The sequence below is a fragment of the Pogonomyrmex barbatus genome, unplaced genomic scaffold (genome assembly GCF_055798465.1).
Source record: "Pogonomyrmex barbatus isolate J1 unplaced genomic scaffold, ASM5579846v1 scaffold17, whole genome shotgun sequence".
Taxonomy (NCBI): domain Eukaryota; kingdom Metazoa; phylum Arthropoda; class Insecta; order Hymenoptera; family Formicidae; genus Pogonomyrmex; species Pogonomyrmex barbatus.
The window spans coordinates 6,068,398-6,085,957 of NW_028297113.1; the positions used below are offsets into that span (position 1 = coordinate 6,068,398).

The window sequence follows — 17,560 nt, forward strand, 5'->3', positions numbered from 1 at the left end:
GGTAGTTTTTTATGCGAGAAAATAATTGAACATGGCGTTTCGGAATATTAATGATAGATATTATCTAGTTTGCAAATATTTAATTGAATTGAGGGATTACAAAAACTGGCACGAATTATCTAGCAGAATAAATCTTCTTTGTGATCCGACCAATCGGACAGTCGGGTCAGTCATACTTTGTACTACTTACTGTCGCGAGAAGGGGCAAAACACGTCTCGTGACTCGACGTGGCTCAATTAACATCTGCATTATCAAATAAAAGATTAATCTTTATCGTCACAGAAGGAATGAGATTCATTTGGCGAAGATTTTGAAAATCGAGAGATTATTCCGACTTCGAATAGTCAGTCAAAGTAGATCGGGCTCGAGTGAAATTAAAAAAAACATGTTAATAGTGAACACCTTATTGCTTGTAATATATTACAGTTATATAATATATTACAGTCAATCAGGTTCAAAGCCACAAATCTAATCGTAATTCACAATTCTGAGAAAAACACAACTGAAACTGCGATCTTGATTTTCGATATTTATCTTAAAGATATGAAGTTACTCGACGAGCTCGCGTGCGTGGGTGACACACACTCTCTTTCGCAATGGTGAGAATCATGCGGTCAATGTATCATATCTAGCGGCATTACGTTTCGTTAAACGTGTGTATGACCGGGCGATCTTTCTTTTTTCTCTCTCTCTCTCTCTCTCTCTCTTTTACGAGAATTCATTAACAGTCAATATAAACGCTCGCCTGATGTGTTTCGCCGTCGCCGTCGTCGCTCCGGATCAATGAAGTGTATCGTAATGAGTTATGAAATTCATACGTATCTTTTTGCACGCCCCCCCCTCTTTTTTTTTACAGTATTAACCAAGACCAGTATTAAGCAAGAACGTGGTTTTTGTTGATGTTGTTACGAGGCTGCAGCAGCCTCGTGCGGAAGGAATTTCATCATGTTGTACTCGGCGCGTAATGTATTCCCGCGCGCGGGGAATGACGGGGGGGGGGGGAAATATGCTAATCAAAAAGGACTTTCAGTTTGGAATACATATACGCAGACACGTCGCCTTGATTCCTATTAGAGAGAAAGAAAATGTGTCGAGTCGACGGAAAATTATTACGTATATGCATCGATGTGTGTCATCATTAGGCGCGTAATATTCTAAAGTTGATCGCGCGTCATTTTCACTTCCGTATACATCGCGCGATAAAGTTTAATGATCGAAATATAATAAACAATTGATGCCGGAAGTGAAAAGTAAAAATAAAGAGCATAACGTTCAGCGCCAGTGAAATGATTTCGTAATGATGCAGACAGATGCTGCGCGACTCGTCTAATGGCGTTTAATTGATATAGCATTATGATTCGAAAAAAAAAAACACGTTTCATTAACGTGTCGATATTAATAAAATTTCGTAATATTACGATATAAATTAAGAGAATCGCGACGATATGTTCAATCATAAAATTATATTTTTACAGATATGATACAATTTTTACAGATATGATACATGATAGCTAATTAAAAAATTTATTATCGCGGTTTTTGTTAATTTAATGTCACCATATTATATACCATATGTCACCCATATGTCACCAATTTTCTTACAACATAATTCGGACGAGTGGTCGTAAATCAACATAATCATTGGATATGGTACATAAATTATTTACATTATCTATACCCAATCAAAGTTTTATATCAAAATGAGGTCGAAGTTCATTTTCCTGCCTCTACGAAATTGCCGAAATTCGCATTTGATTTATATTTCTCGAAGAGAATTTACAAAACGTGATTTTGATGTATACAATTCGAATCAAACTACGAAGAACGAGCGCTTTATGTACTTTGACTTCTCATTTTATAAATAAAAAATTGAATACGCGAGGGGTAGGGGACGCAGGGGGGCGTACCAGACTAAACTGGAAAATCCATAATTACTACGCAGATTTTCCAACCGAACAAGGAAAATGCATTCCAGTCGAAGAATGCGGGGCATTTTATGTTGCATATGTGAAAATATATATATAAATAATATTATTATATATAATAAATAGGAGATAACGAAACGTGGTAAGGCGTAAGAGGCGCAGAAACGCGACTGCGATCGTTATTGCAAATCGTCGTTATTCATATATTAGACTCGAAGAGAACACGTCGACAATGGGCAATGGCGAATTTGGCTGCAGCGCAAAATTCTAGACAGAATTGGAAAGATAAAATCGAAAAAATTCTCCTATTTGCCTAATTCTCGGCTTGATGCAATTTGTCAGACGCTGACAGACAGAAGTGATCGAAAGGCGGGTGCAAAAGCGTTAATGTCTGCATGTGGAGGGGACAAGGATCCCTACGTATATATGCGGTCACGATCGCAACTCTGACTTAATAGTTTACATACAACCAACCAGGGAACCTTTGGAGATCGTGTCAATTTAAGCTTGTCGAGAAACGTCTCCCTCTCTCTCTCTCTCTCTCTCTCTCCTTGTAAATTTTATCTCGGTGACCGAAAGCGCGAAGCCGCTCGAAATGGGACTCCCGTCATTGGCGACGTGCATCCTCGTGGCATTCGTGCTGCCGAGCTTTATTCACGGACGTCCTGCAACGAACAACAGCGGGTAATTATTATTTTCTATTTTTTTTTTCGCGCAGTCGCAATTGGAATCGATTTAATTAATTGATTCCGCGGAAGATCGGGAACTCGACAATTTGGCGGGTTTCCGCTTTAATGAACGGAACCTTCCGTTCGATTTCCTCTTACGTAAAATTTCTTACGTTCTTTGCATGCATGTTACGTCAGAATAATATTATGAATGCATCCAACATTATTACATCATGTTGATGATGGGCGATGTAATGTCAGCCCTTTTGAGCATATAAATATACCGACTATCTCGTTAATGGTTAAGGAAATACGTCAAATAATTTGTATTTTTTTTCCAAATAAAATCTAAATAAAAATCGAAATTTTTCGGTTTTTCAAACATGCTATCTCATACGATATCTCATTTTTGTTCTTTTTATTTTGCAATAGGTCGATCTTGAACATGTTAGAGTCACGTGTCCTGAAGCCGGAAAATTCCTTGGACTATGAACAAAAAGCAGTCTCGTCACTTGTGCAAGGAAATTTGCCAATTAAATCGTGAGTTAAATTAAATTAAAATTATCTTTTTTTTTTCAATCGCAATCGAATTAATCGCATATTCACAGACGCCAAAGACGAGTATCATCGGATCAAAGGCGAGCGGAGTTAGAAACATTGATGACTTTGTCGAACATCACTCATCAAACGCAAGGCAAACGGTCGTTGGTAATACGAGGGAACAGACAAATAGATCCAGTGAAAATGTAAGGAAAATTTCGTGAAAAGATCAAATATAATTAGTATAACAATACAAAAGAATAAAAGAAAAATGAGAAAGAAAAAGACAAAGAATAATGGAATATACTTTTGATATATAACACACAATTTATCAGACAATTTGTTCAACTGGAAGCAAAATAAAATATATTAAAATATAATAAAATGTCTACAATAGTATAATTAAAATAAAATAATTCGTGATTAGATCTGTATATATTTATTATTATTTTTATATTTTATAATTTTATTTAATAAGTTCTATATATATATATATATATATATATATATATATATATACACACATAAGATATACATAAGGTATACATACACATGTATATATATATATAAATTTCCTGAATTTGTTTATAATAAATAATAAATAAATAAATTGACAACATTACAGTGGTCGCCGAAGGCGTTTCGCAGTGGATCAAATACCCACTGAATTGGCATCTATCAAAGTGAAACACAGCGGGGATCCTGCGTATCCTCTAATTAGGTAAGTGTTTCATTCATAATTATACGATTGCACAAGAGAGAGTCTCTTGAGCAAGAGTCTCTTGCGCAGACTGCGAATCTTCGTCGCACAATTGCATCGGCAAAAATCGGCGGAAGAATGTTCAAGGACATGGCGGCGAAGATTGCGTCTTTCGCGGTACGCGGCGGCTTTCGCATGCGTAAATCGCACTTCGATAAGTACGCAATTGCGTAGGTCGTAAATTCGAAAGAGTCATTAATGTTAAACATAAATCTACACTCTCAAAGTGACGCAAGGCTATCGCTGTATCAGCGTTGATAAAAGCCATCGGACGGCCGTTGGAACGTCGATCCTCGACGACGGCGCCCCGTGCCATCGCGCTTCTTATCGCCGCACGCGCAACATTTCGCAATTATTTCGATTTACGTCGAAAAAAATAATCAGCACTGCCAATTACATCTTAAAATGCATCAAGAAAAAGAGAAACATATATATGTGTGTGTGTGTGTGTGTGTGTGTGTGTGTGTGTGTGTGTGTGTGTGTGTGTGTGTGTGTGTTCTAAATATACGTACATGTATTCTAAATATATTATAAGTACATATTTATAATATATATTATCTAGAATATGTACATATTTATTTTTGTATATACACACACGTGTACATACCATACATATCATGAGTATTTGGCATTACAATGATTGCATATCTGCTTATTATTTATGGCAGTTATCATGTACACGTGTGATTAAATATTTACCAATTGAGGTTTATTGACACTAAATCGAATTTGAATCTCATACTTTTTTTTTAATCAAAATAAATAATTGTTAAATAATTTCACGCGAATTAAATTGTCAAATTGAATGTAATTTTTTATTAACACTATAATTATTGTACGCCTATACAGCACAAATTTTACAATATTGCAACAATGTTGCTGCAATAGTTGACTGGCAAAGTGTATGGACGAGAATAAATTTTTTTATTATATTATAATATTATAATTTATATATATTATATTTTAATATATTTGATATATTTTGCTTTCAGCTGAATGGAGATTACCTGATAGCATTTGACGAACGAAAGCATGCGTTTTGTATCACGAGAGATGAGCCTGGCACATGAAAGGAAACATTTGTTGATACATGCCAATGTTTCGAGATCATTTAGAGTTAGCGAAAGCACAAAACAAAGATCATGTCATATAGCGATATAAAAATTAATAACTAAATTAATAGCTAAATTATATAACAACATTTGTATATAATACCATAGGTACACAATCATACACATTTTGATACTAATTTATCATTAATACTAATTTATCAGTATGATATAATTATGATGTAATTATTGATACACGACATCTTTTAATCAAGAACTATAAGAAACCGAATAGGATAGGATAAACATAGATTCTGCGTCCGATTTCTCAGAAAAAGATTGCGTGATCCCGCTTCCGATTGTTTCTTTTCGCGATTATTTTTTTCTTTTACGTAATGAAGCGCGCGTTATCAATAGTGACGATTATTACTAACCATTTTTATACTTACGACGTCTCATCTGGCGGTTGGAGTGTGATTCAACATTTCAAAGAAGATGCCTGCTGCTGATATGTGAAGATCGCGAAATCATAGGATCCTTGAAGGAAAATTTTCTCCCAGAATTCGATTCTGAAGCCGGCTGCCTGCTTTCGGATAAAAGTGGAAGAGATCGGCATGTTGGGAAAAATTATCCAGCGAAAAATGAACTATTGGTTGAACGTCGAATCAATATCAATAAAGTCTAAAAATTACATCGAATCAGCATCAACTCATATCAACTCATTTCTCGTTGAGAAAAAGAGTCACAAATTAATCAAAATGCTTCCGAGAATTTAAATTTCTCCATGAGGAAGAAGAGACTTAGAATCCACCGCGAAAGAATAGATCCCGATCTACTGCGAGTAGGAAGTGATGATCATCCGAGTATCTTTTGCAAAATTTTCGAACGACACTTCCGTTGTGATTATCGCGTGAGTGCAAAGTCGTAAAAACGGATTGTGCAAGCCAACTAAATTGTCACTGATAGTTCCTAGACAACACAAAATCCAAAATCGAGACATAAGATACATAATACGTTTTAAAGATATCTTTGTGAAAGAGACATGTTTTAATTTTGGACATTGTGTTGTCTGAACTGAGACGAAAAGTATTGTAATTCGGAATTAATTTTAAAAAAGATTTCAATTATACTTATTTCATTCAATCATTAGACTAAAATCTTATTCTTTTAGATAAATTCTTGTACATAAATAATAAATAACAATACACAATATCTATTTTAATATATTTTTATTTAATGTGAGATAATTAGAAAGTAATTTCTACTAAAATTATAACAACGTTTTAATATTATATTAATATATAAAATAATTGTAATTTGAGAAGAAATTATAATTTGTTTTAAAAATTTTAATTATGGAAAATATAAACGAAAGACTTGAATATTAAATAAAATTTAAAAACATATCAAAAGAAATCTGTGTTTTTTTAAATCGTAAACTTAAGAATCTATTCTTTTCGTTGGAAAAATTAAAAAAAATAATTTTTTTAAAAAGTCATTAAAAAAAATATATAATAAATATATAATAAAATAAAAATTAACGTCAAAATTTACGTTAAAATAAATAATATTACGTTAAAATTTTATTAACATTGTAATTTTTATTTATTTTTCAATATTCTTTCTTTATTTATTTTTTAAAAAATTTATCTGCGCATATATAATGTGCATTAAATTGAATCCAAAGTGAAAAGATAAAGTGTAAATAAATATAGGCTGAAAGAGACGCTGGCTTCTTTCTATATATATATATATTTTTTTTTTCCGTTAAAATCAGAATGTTCATTGGTCAACGCATGATTCATGCAAATCCCTAACGTGGGATCCTATCTGGGGGTCGATCATGTAACTTTTCCTCTAGGCCGGAAACATGAAAAATGAAAAGTTTCACGTGAACTTACGATCATGTATGATTTTGCGGGATCATGTAACTCTTTTAAACGTAAAAATGTAAAATTTTTCACGTGAACTTTTTTGCCATGTACCTTGGTGGCGGAAAGGTGGAAATCTAGGGAATTAATAAATATGCTTCGGAATTAGAGAAGATTAGGGCTGCGTAATTAAGTGTACGTAGTACATATATAATTGGTTATTAAAAGATGTATATAATACTGTACCAATAAAATAATTTTCATTAGTTATAAAACCTATGTTTCATGATTTCACTTTCCACGTATCCAAGCTACATAATCGCTGTACGTGAAAAGTTTCACGTGAAATGTCAAGGTGTAAAAAATGAAAAATAAAAAGTGAAAAATGAAAAGTGAAAAATTTCACGTAAAGTTACATGATTGACCTCTTGAGAAAGCCATAAAACCGTTCTCAGACTAGAGATTGAGATTAAAATTTGACCAATTCGAACAAAGTTCACTAAACTTAAAATTGGTTTTCTTTTTTCTAATTGGTTAAATTTCAATTTAATCTCAATCTCTAGTCTGATACTGCTTAACGCGTTGACCAATGACGGCACCTATATATAAGGCGCGTCAACTTGTTCATTGGTCGACGCGTTATTCCCTAGCGTGACGCACCTGTGTACAGGAATTTTATATTCGTTGACGCGTTCTATGCGCAGAGGCCCTTAGATTTACGCTTTGCGTTGATCTATCAGCTGCCTTGCTACATCTCGATTCGAACTCTTCGGTGCTCCTCGGCTTTGTTCTGTCTCACGAAAAGTTGTAATTAATAATGTCAGAGCAGTAAGTACTTTTATTTCGTATTTCCGAAAATCACGTGGCTATTTCTCGCCCCTTTTCTCTCGCGTAGTTTTCCGTTAAGACTGTCGTAGGAAGTGATCGCCTCGAATTGCCCTGATGGCGTTCCCGTTCGAAATGAACAGGTTAGGATCGCGAACGCCTCGAACAATGACGTATATGTTGTCACTTAGGTGCCAGAGGCTTCTCCTCCCGTCAAAGCTCGGAATCATGCTTTTTCGTGAAAATAAAAAAAGAAAATTTCGTTTTTTTCGTAGTGATGATACTTTACTGGACGAAGATCTCGGAGATGAGGAATACGATCTTGGTAATGACGAGGAGGAAGCTCTCCTAGCAGATGACTATGAATTAGAAAGGGTAAGCATATTGTTTGCCCATTATTTTTCAACCGGATGAAATCTTACACTCATTTGATATATTTGGCAATCTCAATTATGCTTTTCTTTTGTACAATGATAATTTAGAAATTATCTCATTTTTAGATCTCTTGTTTTTGTGTGTTAATTTATATCTAAAATAGTTTTTATAATTAATCATTATTCATCGATAATTAAGAAGCAGTGCAAAGTAAAGTTTAAAAGTAATTATATTTCTGTCTTTCATTAAAAATACTTGGATGTTCTTTGGAAGAGATTCCAGGAAACGAAATTAGAGAATAATATATCAATCAATGTTATAAAATAATGTAATGTAAATTTCTTTAATTTTAAACAATGATATATTGATATTTGTAATTTTTATATATATTATACATATATATATGTATATATATATATATGTGCGTGTATGTGTGTGTATGTATATGTGTGTGTGTGTTTTATTTCCATAAAAACGCATGAAAGAAACCGCAATATAGATGTAATATTATTTGTATTAAGGAATTGTTGACTATATTAGGGAAAAAAATTTGATTCAGATATCCTACTTCATAGAAATTTCAAAATGCGTGCATCTATTATATTTCATTTAACATATGTAGATGTATTCACATATGCTACATAATTTTTTCATATTGAAATTGAATTTTATCAATAGTTATGAATGAATATTTTTCATATGAAAATACATATTTTATACATGAATATAAGATGGGCAGGAATAATTAAAATTAATACCTGAATTAAGATTGACAATTCAATGCGAACTATTTTTATTTTTACATTCAAATGTAAATGTTGGTGAAAATTGTCATTGCAATATGAGAATTGTATGCTTGGTGTAAGCATGTAATTTGTGTTAAAGGATAGCTATAAAATTATACAGGTAGAAAGAATACAGTGGCCACTGAAGAAATTATTTTTTAAAAAAGAATTTTTGAAATGGAAATTGTTTTGTTATGTTTTATTTTGAAATTTTGGTTTAAGATCAAAGATAATATATTTTTCTATTAAATATATTTGCTTACATTTGCTTATAATTAGTAATATTTATTATAAAATGTTTCTAAATAGTGCAATAACATAACATATGAATACCAAAGAATTTGTGTGTATTTAGACAAATATTAAACATATTTATTTGAAAATATCAATGCTACATGTATTTATTTTACCTGTTGTATAAATGCGATTATAAGTTTTATAAGTTAAGAACCAACATAAAGCGATATCGATGATAAATGAAAAAGTCCACAATGTTCATAATTCTAAACAAATGACAACTGGTAATGGTAATATGTAATTTAATATTCTGCTAATTGTACATTTCTGTTATTATATTTCTCACTTTACTCATTGAAAAAGTTATTACTTTGAGTGGTTTAATGTGAGAAACAATATAAAATATATAATTGCATATAAAAAGACAAATTCTTCTCAATTTGTTATTTATATAAAGCATTGGTATTTTATAATGTTAAATCTTTTGAGAATAAATTATTTTTATATAAATTTCAGAAATTAATAACAAAAATATTTGTAGTTAAGAAAATAAATAGCTATATTAAATATACTTACTTCTACAGAACACTTTATAATGTGGATTTTTACATTAAGCCATTCCGATGTTTTGTCATCCTATGAATTTTGTCTTCTCGATTTCGAACAAGAGTTGATTGTGGTTGTAATAATTTACCACATTCATATATTGATTTTCATGCGTAATTGTACATCACGTTTTTTAGTATTAAGCATCCTTAGCTCATCTGATAAAAATCTGATAAAGATCAGGTGTTGCAAAAAATCATCAGTTATATCAATGTGCAATAAGATATATTCTGATTTCATTGCAACTTGAATTTTCTCACGTTAATCAAAATTATACATTCTTGCTAATACATATTTCGAAATTGATACTGATTGAGTGTAATGAAAAATTGTTTATACCTCTGATTTATTTATATTATAATGGAGTCCTATGAATGTATTATGAATCTTACACACAGTAAAATTTTGAAAAGGTAAATGCATTTGCAAATTTTGTACTATTCGTAAATTTTGTTGTAAAATCATTGTGTATTGAACTAAAATGAATTATGTTGTATTGCACTGATATGTAAATTTTCTTCCCTAAAGCAGAAGCGAGATTTTGTTATGCAAATATACCATATTCAAATCATATGAAATCAGAAATCGTTCATTCACATTCGATTATTATACATTAACACATTATTTATCATATACATTATGAATTTTTTTTCTTCCTCGACAAAATATCTCGTACATTCACGTTTCTCCCTGTGTACTCGGACTCGTCGCGATCATCAACTAGATTCGTTTGTAAGATATGCTTTATTATTATTCGTCATCAGAGATAAGAGCATGCTTTATCGATAAGTGTGATAGCAAACAGACGGAAAATCTTTAAGAAGACGGAGGTTGAACATTACGTTTCCTATGTGTCGAAAGGATCGTACACGCATTTGACAGAATTTGGACTTGTGCGAATGTATATACATGTACCGACACGTTTATGTTTCTCACACAGAACGGAGGATATTCCACATACGCACAATCTTAGATATGTTAATGATATGTAGATTATAACTACATTATATATGGATAAGTTTTGTATTTGTATTACAAATATCTGGCAATTTGATTCCCCGAGCAGCAGAATAGCTATAAGGGAGAAGAGGAAACAGATGATGTACTGGACTTAGGAGTCACGGACGCGCTCGACGACTTAGATGGCGAGGACGAAAATATAGAGTTTAGTAGAGGCAATACTGATAAACGTAATGATAACGATTTCTATAAGGATGGAGAACACCCGGAGGCACAGTCGACGTCGTATTACGAGCAAGACGAGAATGCTGAGTACGCGAACGAGCACGAGGCGTTGCCTCAGTCAAATCGAAACTTGGAATCCAATAACGTTAATGTTTCTAATAACATCGCCAAGGGTGATCTGCGCGAGAAATTGCAGAAAAACGTGCAGAAGAACGTTTACGTCGGCAACGGGCAAGGGATGGAGGACGACGATTGCGAGGAGGCGAGGGAAAGACGGAACAGATTTCAAAACGAGCGTACGATGATTTCTCCGAAGATGAACAATGATATCCCGGATACCTTGGAGAACGTCGTCACGTCTGAACCATCTAGGATGCCATTTCGAGGAAGAGGACGAGGTCGCGGAACAAGAGGAATCAGAGGAGGAAGATTTAACGTACAAAATACCGGAAACTTTAATCCAAGGTAATATTTAAATTTTAACAATAAATTAGTAACTCTTTCACAATGGAATATTAGAGAAAAATAGTTTATATATATGTTTTTTTTTTTCCCTCCCCCGTTTTAAGACAGTGCTTTTCATCTTTGTAGGTTTGGTACGGTACGGCCGAATAACTTTGATAATCAGCCACTTGTATGCAGACCGCCGCTAATAGAGACCAGACCACCGTGTCTTCTCGCTGTACCAAGTAACGTACAAAATCAGCAGATAATGTACCAACAAGCTAATCCACAACAACCTTTTCAACAGCCCTTCGGCCCGAATGGTCCGATGCAAGGGCCGCCGGCCCAATTCGCGGAGAATAGGCCGCAGTTCAATCCCGGACAGTTCCAGGGCCCTTTGGGACCGCGGCCGATCGGTTCGAGGTTACTCGAGTACGGGCCCAGAGGTTCCTTACCGGCGGGATCCATGCAGGGACCTAACTATAATTGCCCACCCAATCAGCCGCCATATCACTCGCCGATGCAACCGCCATTCCAAAATCCAGGTGGCATCATGCAGGAGAACCGGCCAATGCAGGGTAATCAAGGGCCCTTGTTGCAAGGAAATCCGGGCGGTGGGTCACTTCTCGGTAATCCGAACGTGCTACTGCCTGGGAATCCGCCAAATTTGCTGCCACCAGGGGGAAATCTACTGATGCCACCTATACAGGGATTCCCACGACAGCAACCCTCCCAGGGTCCGCCCATGCAGAATTTGCCGCCAAACGTACAAATGCCTAGTCAGCCACCCTTCGAACAGAACAGACTGCCACCGTTTCAAGAGCCGCAATTCGAGAATCGGAGTGTATTTGATGCGAGGGCTGGTTACCATCCTGATCAAGTACCCAATAACCAATTTAATAATACGATTCAGCCGGTACCACAACAGTCGGCGTCTAACGTGTCACACGGTGTGTCTTTGCCTCCAGGCCACAAAATTTTAATCAATCCTCATTTCAGAGGCACTGTCCAACCCGCGAATGATGGTGAGCTCCTTTAACGAATATAATTAATTCTATATTAAATTTGATTGTTTAATCGATTAACATCTTCAATAATGTTCGTCTTTTACAAATGTATCCAGCTCGACTTGTCTGGGATTCTAATCAAGGTCAACCGCAAGTTTCTCACAGCGGACAATTTTCACAACCACCTTCATCCTATCAAAGTCAAGGATCTTATAATCAGCAAGGTTCGTCGCAGTATCAACAGAGTTATCAGCAAAATAAAAGTGATGTAAGTAACATAGTGTAACATAGTGAAGCGAAAAAATAATGAATAAGTAAATTGCAAGTTATTTAATTTTATCACAGGATCCATATGCATATTTTTCTGATGTGTGGCAAGAAAATAGACCACAAAGGTCTCAAAATATGAGCCCGACCAAGCATTATCCCTCGGATAGCAGTTATTCCCGAGAAAGTAGCTATAATGATAACAAATATAAATCGGAGAGCCAATGGGATCAAAGAAACAATTATACAGAGGTACATATTGTAATTTTTAAGTAATAATTGTATTATCTTGTTTATTTTCAATGCTTATTATTGTTTTATCATGATGTCAGGATCATAGAGGATCTCACCAAAATTATCGGGATAGAGATTTGCCTTTACGAACAAGGAATGATCATGTGCAGAGAAATAGATCGCCACCGAGTATGTATCGCGGCGATTCTTATGATCAAAAATCTAGACCGATAAATGTTACGTCTCGTGGAGCAAACAGGCCATCTCAAAAGAGGACTTCTGAATCCTCGGATAAAGGACCTCGGGAATTGAGTCCAAAACGTAATAAACCGCCCAACAGAAATCTTCAAGAGGTGCGAAGAGTGGATACAGTAGGTGAAATCACAGCTGATAAGGTAAGATTTTCATTTTCCTACGAATAGTATCTTTTGAAGAGCAAATGATTCTAAACGTGTGTATCGTAAAACTATAATCTCAGGATGAAGATAATGATCCGGAAATGCAGGAATATCGCAAGAAAATGGAAGAACAAAAACGTCTTCGGGAAAAATTGTTGCGCGAGAAGGAGAATAGACGTAAAATGGCCGCGATAGAGAAACAAAATGAGGATGCAAAGACCGATTCGAATGCTGTAACAGGTAAATTAAATCATTATTTCTATATCTGTCGTGTAATATATAAATGTTGTTATATATAAATGTTGTAGCGTGTTTCCTCATTCGCTATTGATTTATAACAATGTGACTGAAATTTTTTAGCAAACGAAAATATACAGCAAGAAACAAAACCTGTATCAACGTTGATGGGATTTGTAAATGACAGCACAATTAAAACTCGCCCTGGTGTTGCGAAAGGACGCAATCGTCCTATTAATACACAGAGTACAGAGGTACATCATTAAATGTATCATATATGTATATATATATTATATTTTTCAATCTTTGTATATTTGATTTCTTTATTGATTTCTTAATAATGAACAATAAGATGAGATGTCAATTGTACAATATGTATCTCTTCTTTTTCTTGTGCATATGTATGTGTATATGCGCGTGTACCTATAATACACGTAAAAAGATGTATAAAAAAATTTTTTACAAATTTTTATTTCTATATAAGTTAAATTAAATAACAGAGATATATGTGAGTCAATAATAGTATTTTTAATGCATTTTACAAAGTGTTATATAAATTATAGATGTACTTACATACATGTAAAAAGTGAATAGATCGATTATTTAGATTGAACAAAATTATATTCATTGAAGATTAGTAGAAAAGAATTCCATTTTTACCATTGCAATGAACTATATACATTTTAAATATCACGTCATTCTTTATACGAAGAATTAGAAATTGTACATTTTCCTTATGTTTCAATAAAATACTTTTTCATTAAATTATGTTTCTTTTATTTCCTTCATCTGAGATATGTATTAATAAATTTTAAAGTTCAAAGTTTGTCAAATTTCTAAACTTATTGTTTGTTTTTATATTAGGAGACATAGAATTCCTGAAATTAAAACTAGTTTTAAGATATCATTAACATTTTTTTTTAATGTAATTAAATGTAATTATTTTCCATAATTTTATTTTTCTCTAAAATGACATGTTTTTGTTGTAGGTGTCAGATAGATCATCTAACGTGCGAATTATCAGAACAATACAAACCAATGATTTATCAGACACGACTGGTCCAAAACCTAATTCTGGACACATGACTAATCAAGCCAGTGATACTGTTCAGACAAGACAAGTGGTACAACAATCTGGTGTACGAAGAGTCGTGATACAAAAGCCTCTACAGAAAGTTGCTACTACGATACAAAAAACTGTCTCCAATCTGCAGAAGAATCCAGGATTGCAGCAGAAAGTGTCTAACACACAAGTTGTACAGACTCAAAAGATTTTGCAAAATCAGGGTAATACATTACAAAAACCTGCGATTGCCGGACCGAAATCTGTAACTCAGAGAGTGATAGCGCATAAAATACCGGGTGGTCTGCAGAAAACTGTAATTAATGATAGTGCAACTGCTCAAAGTCAGAAAGTCACGAATACACAGCAAAATCCCCAGCGAATCGTCCTGCAGAAGTCTGCGGTTCAAGTGAAAAAATCACCTGAGATAAAGACAAATACGGTTAAATTAGAAAATTTGGCCGCGAGCACGTCTGAAGCCCAAATCAGACGTATGTGTCAAGCCATCGGAACCATTGAGGTGACTATATTTACATGAAAACGTTTCACCTGGCACTTCTATTAATCCCTCTCACTTTTATTATACGCACATTCATATATTTTCTTTATCATTAAGATTATGAAAAATAATTGCGTTCAGATTTATGTCATAGAGTTTATTTTTGTATACATTCTACATGCATTCTATATACATATACATTTTTTATATAAAACTGTTTTATTTGGTCTTATTCAAAACAGAGAAATTTAAATATCAAAGATGCAAAGTATCAAATGCATTATTCCATTACATAATTTACTTAAAAATGACTAAAGTATTAAAAATTGTTACTTTATGTATTTATCATATATTACATTTAAGGTATTGTTCCTTAGTTTTTAATTTTGCTATTATTAACTCCAAAGATGCGTGTTATAATTACATCATTCCAAAGATATATATTATAATTAGAGAAATAAGAAATAAGAATGTCAGTTATTTTTTATAATACATATTTTTTTATTACGTGAAGTATTTGTCTTATATCGAGTTGGGTAATAATTTTCTTTATTTTATTTGAGAAAGATTGTTATAATATTTATAATAGATAAATATTGGAATATAATTATTTGGAACAAAATTTTTTTATGATTTTATGGATATTATGATAAATCATTATACATTACATTGTTACATTACATGATATTCAATATATTCGAAATCAAATTTTATTTATATATATGGTTTATATACTTTCCAGTATTATTTCTTCCTTGCTTACATGTAGAATGTAACTTAGGAGCTTTGGAAATGTAACAAAGCATGTAAACGTCTATTATAATATAGATTTGAAGCCAGTGTAATGAAAACATGCACGAATCCTACAAAACTCATTGTGATTGTTTTTATTTTGAAAATATAAATAGCGTAGACAAATATTCAAGAATCAGGCTAAAAATTACTGCGTGTTTTCTTTTGCTTTATGCTTATTTTAAATAAATGGTTTATACTCGATAATTTAATAACCAGTGTTTTTTCTATTCTTCGTGTTATAGAGCATACGTATGGGCGAGGGTAATGCGACCATTGTGTTTAAGACGCAATCCGCCGCTATGGTGTTTCACAAGAAATACCAGCGTAAAATGCTCGATCTATCGCTGATAACTGTTCGTCTTGTGCCGCAAAGCACACCCGGGAATAAAGCGGTCACAGCAATCGCGAAGAAATCTTAAAGAGGAGAGAAAAGAATCTCGAGACATCCTCAGTATATCTTTAATGTTAATTCGATATAAATCATGATTTCTGAATATCTCTTTCGTTTGGTTTAGCAAACCTACTTAACAGAGATATAAAAAAAAATATATATATATACATATATACATATATATATATATATATATATATATCATGATTATATATGTACATATAATCATGATATATACATATATATACATTCCCTAAAATATATACCTGCAGAAATTTGTAAATTATAGAAGATTCAGTTTCCAATGCAACAAATGATATAAATGATAATTTTCGAAACATTCAGACATATATTGAATATGTGATTGATTATTTATGGATTCATCTGTACATATGACGAGAAGTTGTATATTTCGTATAATATGTAATAATTTACATATAAAATAAATTCGCAACAATATGCCAATATAACAAGAGGGCAATAATTGTATGTAGATTATTATAATGGTAATAAAATATGTTCTTTGAGCGGAAATAAAATTCCATTCTATTGAGATCATGGAAGAATATTAAATTGATGTAGAATGAACATTTTTATTATATTTAAGTAAAAAAAAATATGCTTATTAAATAAAATATTTTAATACATCGGAATAACACATAGCCAATAATAATATATCTAGTATAAAAAATTATATAAATTTACTTTTAGGATATTGGTTTCTTATGTTGCATCTATTTTATTAAATTTACAACACATTTTCTTTAACGTATGTGTATGTTTTAATAGAAAATGTTAATATCTTATTATTAAAATAAAATTTTAATAATAAAAATTGCACAATTAAATTTGTGCGTGGCTTTGCACGATTCATTTTATCGCGAATAGTTTCTTGTTCCATATACAATAATAAAAAAAATGTTAATATATTTTTCAAATAATACAAGTTTTTTCTTGCCTTCATCTTTTACTACCAGTATTTCGTTTCTTAGACAATATGATTTATGCAGACGATGATTAATATAAGTATTGGTGAAATAATGAATTAATAATACAAATTCTGAGTTTTTAAATTTAAATAAAAAATTGCAACTGGCTTTTAAATCTAAGAAGCATTTAAAGAGAGAATAATCAATTAGGTCAAAGAGAAGCCTGAGATCTGTCGTCTCAACTTTTTTCGTGGATCGAAACCCTCGTACATTAGCAACCCCCAGCATCATTTTAACATATTGGAATCAAGTAGCTGCGAATTGTGGGATTAATACGGACGCATATCAAAATGGGATTTTATCGGCAGTGCCAGAAAATGGAAGTGGCTACTCAATTCTAATATGCTAAAATAAAAAAAAAAACTTTGAGCCAATCAATACGTTTAAAAATTTGTCGTATACGCCCGCT

General features: G+C 32.7%; 2 protein-coding genes across 3 annotated transcripts; both read left to right on the forward strand.

The window, feature by feature from the left end:
- Positions 1-1,889: 1,889 nt before the first annotated feature.
- Positions 1,890-6,155, forward strand: LOC105432085 (uncharacterized). Its single transcript, XM_089074499.1, has 5 exons — positions 1,890-2,610; positions 3,027-3,134; positions 3,203-3,340; positions 3,760-3,855; positions 4,887-6,155. The coding sequence occupies exons 1-5, from the start codon at positions 2,522-2,524 to the stop codon at positions 4,888-4,890; spliced, it is 435 nt and encodes a 144-aa protein (XP_088930625.1). The 5' UTR covers positions 1,890-2,521; the 3' UTR covers positions 4,891-6,155.
- Positions 6,156-7,509: 1,354 nt separating this feature from the next.
- Positions 7,510-17,091, forward strand: LOC105432084 (uncharacterized). 2 transcript variants are annotated; one of them, XM_011646705.3, is made up of 11 exons: positions 7,510-7,642; positions 7,915-8,014; positions 10,709-11,292; positions 11,419-12,296; positions 12,395-12,546; positions 12,624-12,797; positions 12,878-13,174; positions 13,258-13,417; positions 13,538-13,668; positions 14,404-14,997; positions 16,014-17,091. In XM_011646705.3, the coding sequence occupies exons 1-11, from the start codon at positions 7,632-7,634 to the stop codon at positions 16,188-16,190; spliced, it is 3,258 nt and encodes a 1,085-aa protein (XP_011645007.2). In that variant the 5' UTR covers positions 7,510-7,631; the 3' UTR covers positions 16,191-17,091. The 2 variants fall into 2 exon arrangements, with proteins under 2 accessions (XP_011645007.2, XP_088930501.1); XM_089074375.1 differs by lacking the exon at positions 7,510-7,642 and adding an exon at positions 7,742-7,782.
- The last annotated feature ends 469 nt before the right edge of the window (positions 17,092-17,560 follow it).